The following is a 3,760-nucleotide window of genomic DNA, read 5'->3' on the forward strand; positions in this document are numbered from 1 at the left end:
CTATGTTATTTTAAAAGCCTTTCTCCAGAGTATAAATCAGTGGGACTTCTATGGGACCCAGAAATCAGCATTTTCAAGATGCTCCATAGCTGACTCTGATGCAGGAGACAATGCACGATATTTTGGTAAAACATTAGGAGTGCATTCTAATTTCTGCTCTTTTTTTCTGAAATTGCTTTTCATAACTCTAAATGAAATCAAAAGCCTTGTAAAAATACTTCCAGCAACAGAATTTGGACAAAAATACTGACTCTTAAATAATAATCTGGCTCCTTAGTAATAATGATTTGAAATCAATTAAATATTAAAATATATCAGTTAAACACCCACAAGTATATGAGGGCTATCAGGAGGAAAGCACAGTCTGTTCTAATGGCAATATAATCACTAACATTTATAGAGTAGCCATCCTATTTCAAGTATATTTCTCATATTCTTAGTGCCTTTGAAATTTTTTTGTTTTCCCCCTAATTTCAACAAAAGATGGAATGGAGGGGAGCTATCCATCAGACACACACACCTTCTTCTTAAAAATATTTTTCCATTTCAGGGGAATAGGATGGAGAGTAGGGGATTATTCCTTTAGATCTGTTCCCAATATCATGTACCCCAAATCTCCTGAACTAGTAAGGCAGGCCTGTCCAGAGCCCTCAGGGAGAGATCATCTCACAAGAGGACAAAACCTTACTCCTTGGACTTAAAAGCAACTCTGACTACAGCATGTCTTTCACTCAAACTTGTATACCAGTCCAACTTCCAAATGAACACATCACATGAGACTCCTATGGACACAAAGGATCCTGTGATTGACAACAAAAATGGTTGTTTGGCTGAGGATTATGCAAGACATTGACTACAGCCCCAGCAAGCCTAGAGCAGTCCCACTTATCTTAAGCATTACTATATAGCAGATATGGGCTTAAGAAGTCAGTGGGAGTTCAACAAAGAGGATTCCAGGAAACTTAAGTGAGTGAGGTTTTGTCACCCAAGGCCTCAGTGCACCAGCAGTGGAGGGGGGCAGCAGAGAGCAAAGGACCCAGCAGAAGGAGCAGCCATGGCCAGTAGACATAGTGGGACCCAGGGGAGAAGACAGAGGTGGGGCTCAGTGGCAGAGGACTAGCATGAAGCCCCCACATCTGCTTCCTGGACTTGTTTCTGAGTACAGGTTGAGTCAGGTCAGGCCCTCCCTCAAATAACTGGGGTTCTGTATGCATAGGTGGAACAAGGTCCCATCATGCTGAGTTCAGTGTTACTAGATCATTGCTTCCCCACAACCTCCCTGTAAGGCAAATATTTTCCCCATGAAAAGACTGAGTCTTAAGCAACTGCATCTGTAATGATTGCCAGTTTTATTCCTCTGGCAAAGAAATCCAGAGGTAACTTGAGGTTTACATTTCCTTTTTATAGTTATTTCATCAAGAATTTAGGTGCCCCCATTGCCCTTACAAGCTAGTTGCAAACTATTTTTGATCAACTATTACTTATTAAAAAAATCTTCAATTCTTTGTGTGTGTGAAAGGTATTCATTAAAAAATACATATAATCAAAAAGCAAAACAAAAACAAAACTTCACACCACACAGAAATAAGCACAGTTAAGTTTGAGATATGTATGTATGTATACACACACACAATTTGGAATTGTATCCTACATATGTGAGCTGATACTAAATATGCTGCTTTGTAACCTGTTACGTTTTTACTGTACATACAGAATGAACATATTTCCATGCATATGTGTGAAACTTTCCAATTGAAAAATAAACCTGGAAAGTAGGTCAAAATCCAAAATCCAATGAAATGCTGATAACAAAGAAACTACCTAAAACAATACCACCATGTAATTAAAAGTAAAATGAAAGTCAAAGATACATCATAAAATGCTAACATAAAGAAAGCAGGGGCTCGATTTTAATATCAGACAAAAAGGAATTCAAGGCCTGAAACACACAGGATAAGGGCGGCTGCGTGAATGTCTTTGCTTCCAATGCATCATCACGAACTTATTTCTTACTCTTCTGATCTCTTCCCTAAGCCTTTCCAACTCATCTACTCCTCTAATCATTTCTTCAGGGTCCAAATGCCTAACAGGTGTGTCCTCTTTAAATCCTTGGCCAGGTTGTGCAGGCCCTCCTCTAAGGTTTCCTTCTGCTTCCTGGCTTACACCTTCTTGGGAAGGTTGAGGGTTTCCTTCTGGTTCCTGTGGTACATCTTCGGAAGGATGGTCTTCTTCTGCCTTTGGCATGTTCTGTTTTCCTTCATTTTCTTCACAAGACTTTTGCATGTTGATTTTTTTTTATTATTTCCTTTTGGAATAAATTAATCCTAGGGAAAAAAAGGATACAAAGCGACTAGGTGCCAAGCAAACAGAGTATGTGTTCCCATAGTGACTGGCTTTTCTCATTCAGGTCCCTAATTTTCAAAAAAGTTTTCCAACTAGACAGGGCAAGATCTTCGGGCTCAACTCCCATGACTCCACCTCTTCCTCCACCTCCCTTCCCTCCTCTCTGGCTCCAGCTCCATCTAAGCTCCAGGAGCTCCAGCCCACCATTTTCCCAGCAGGCCCTGCTACAAGCCTCACCCAGCACCGAAAAGGGAGCAGCGCCGAAGCAATTAACCCTTCCCTCACCTCTGGTCTCCCACACTCCCGCCCTTTCAGGCTTTCCCAAATCATCCCAATCTGCAGCGTCTCACCTGAGGTAGTCCAGTGTCTGGCCTCCCTTCCCCACTTGCATGCCTCTTTAGTCTCCCCCACTCCCCCCGCCCCATTTCCGCTGCAGGCTCCGCTCAGGCCTCCAGAGCTCAATCCGGATGGGGAGAGGCTGCGGCGCCCCCGGGATGTGCTTTGGTGTCATCCACACTTCCACCCCCACCCAAAGGGACCTGAAGCAATTACACCCTTCCACTGACCTGCAGGGATCCAGGAGATTTTCTTTCCTCTTCCGTCACCTCGATTTCTGTCGCGCTCCAAAGACCAAGAATCCTGTAGTCAAACGGGAGTACTTGGTGAAGAAACCAGTACATGGATCAAAGGGTCCCTTTTATGATTATAGGTTTTGCTTGTCTGAAGTTTCCCATGCCCTCATCAGCTCCCTCCTTTTATGACAAACCCGCCCTCCACCGTGCCCACCTTTCCCTGCAAGCCAGCTGGGAGTGAAAGAAGCAAGTTTTTCTACATTGTTTCTATGCCCGCCCCTCTCTCTCGGGACCCTCAATTAGCTACACTTCTCTCTTTCCACCCCTCAGCTACCACCCCCCACCCAAGATTTCCTGCACAAAATGGGAGTTTTGTAGGAACACTAGAGTAGGGTAAGCAGTGAAGGCTCCGCTTGCATTCTGCTCTCTACCTCCTCTACCCCACGATCTCAAGTCAGCGCCCACCTTTATACTACCTGAAAGGATCCGGGGCACTTTTCTCCTTCTCCAGCAGAAGCGAGCTGCTTCGGAGAAACGGGGCCTGGACTGTAAGGACTTCTGCACACGTCGACTCTCTGTCACGTGAGTGTCACGTCATCAATAAGCTCGGGTCCTCAGTTACCCCTCCCATTGACACTGAAGCCCGCCCCCTACATTCCGTCTACTTGATAATGTCAGTCTTTCCCCCTATTTGCCAATCAGAGACAATAAAACTGGTATCTTCACCCTGGAGTATCTATTCGCCTTTTTCGGATTACCAGGGAAGATCCGTCTTTTACAGTTAATTGACCATTTCTCCTGCTTTAGGGAATCCATCTCTCTTTCTCTCCGGCTCCAGGGAATTA

The 3,760-nt window shown here is 44.2% G+C and overlaps 1 protein-coding gene across 1 annotated transcript; it reads right to left on the minus strand.

Annotated features, from left to right (window-relative positions):
• Nucleotides 1-1,348: 1,348 nt before the first annotated feature.
• Tceal8 (transcription elongation factor A like 8) lies at nucleotides 1,349-3,478 on the minus strand. Its single transcript, XM_026380811.2, has 3 exons — nucleotides 3,392-3,478; nucleotides 2,910-2,982; nucleotides 1,349-2,324 (listed from the first exon to the last, which is right to left on the minus strand). The coding sequence occupies exon 3, from the start codon at nucleotides 2,281-2,283 to the stop codon at nucleotides 1,933-1,935; it is 351 nt and encodes a 116-aa protein (XP_026236596.1). The 5' UTR covers nucleotides 2,284-2,324; nucleotides 2,910-2,982; nucleotides 3,392-3,478; the 3' UTR covers nucleotides 1,349-1,932.
• Between the last annotated feature and the right edge of the window lie 282 nt (nucleotides 3,479-3,760).

The sequence above is a fragment of the Urocitellus parryii genome, chromosome X (genome assembly GCF_045843805.1).
Source record: "Urocitellus parryii isolate mUroPar1 chromosome X, mUroPar1.hap1, whole genome shotgun sequence".
NCBI lineage: Eukaryota > Metazoa > Chordata > Mammalia > Rodentia > Sciuridae > Urocitellus > Urocitellus parryii.

What these genes read in the sequence shown, in the direction of transcription:
- Tceal8 (XM_026380811.2), bottom strand. Translation starts at nt 2,283, where the DNA reads ATGCAAAAGTCTTGTGAAGAAAATGAAGGAAAACAGAACATGCCAAAG.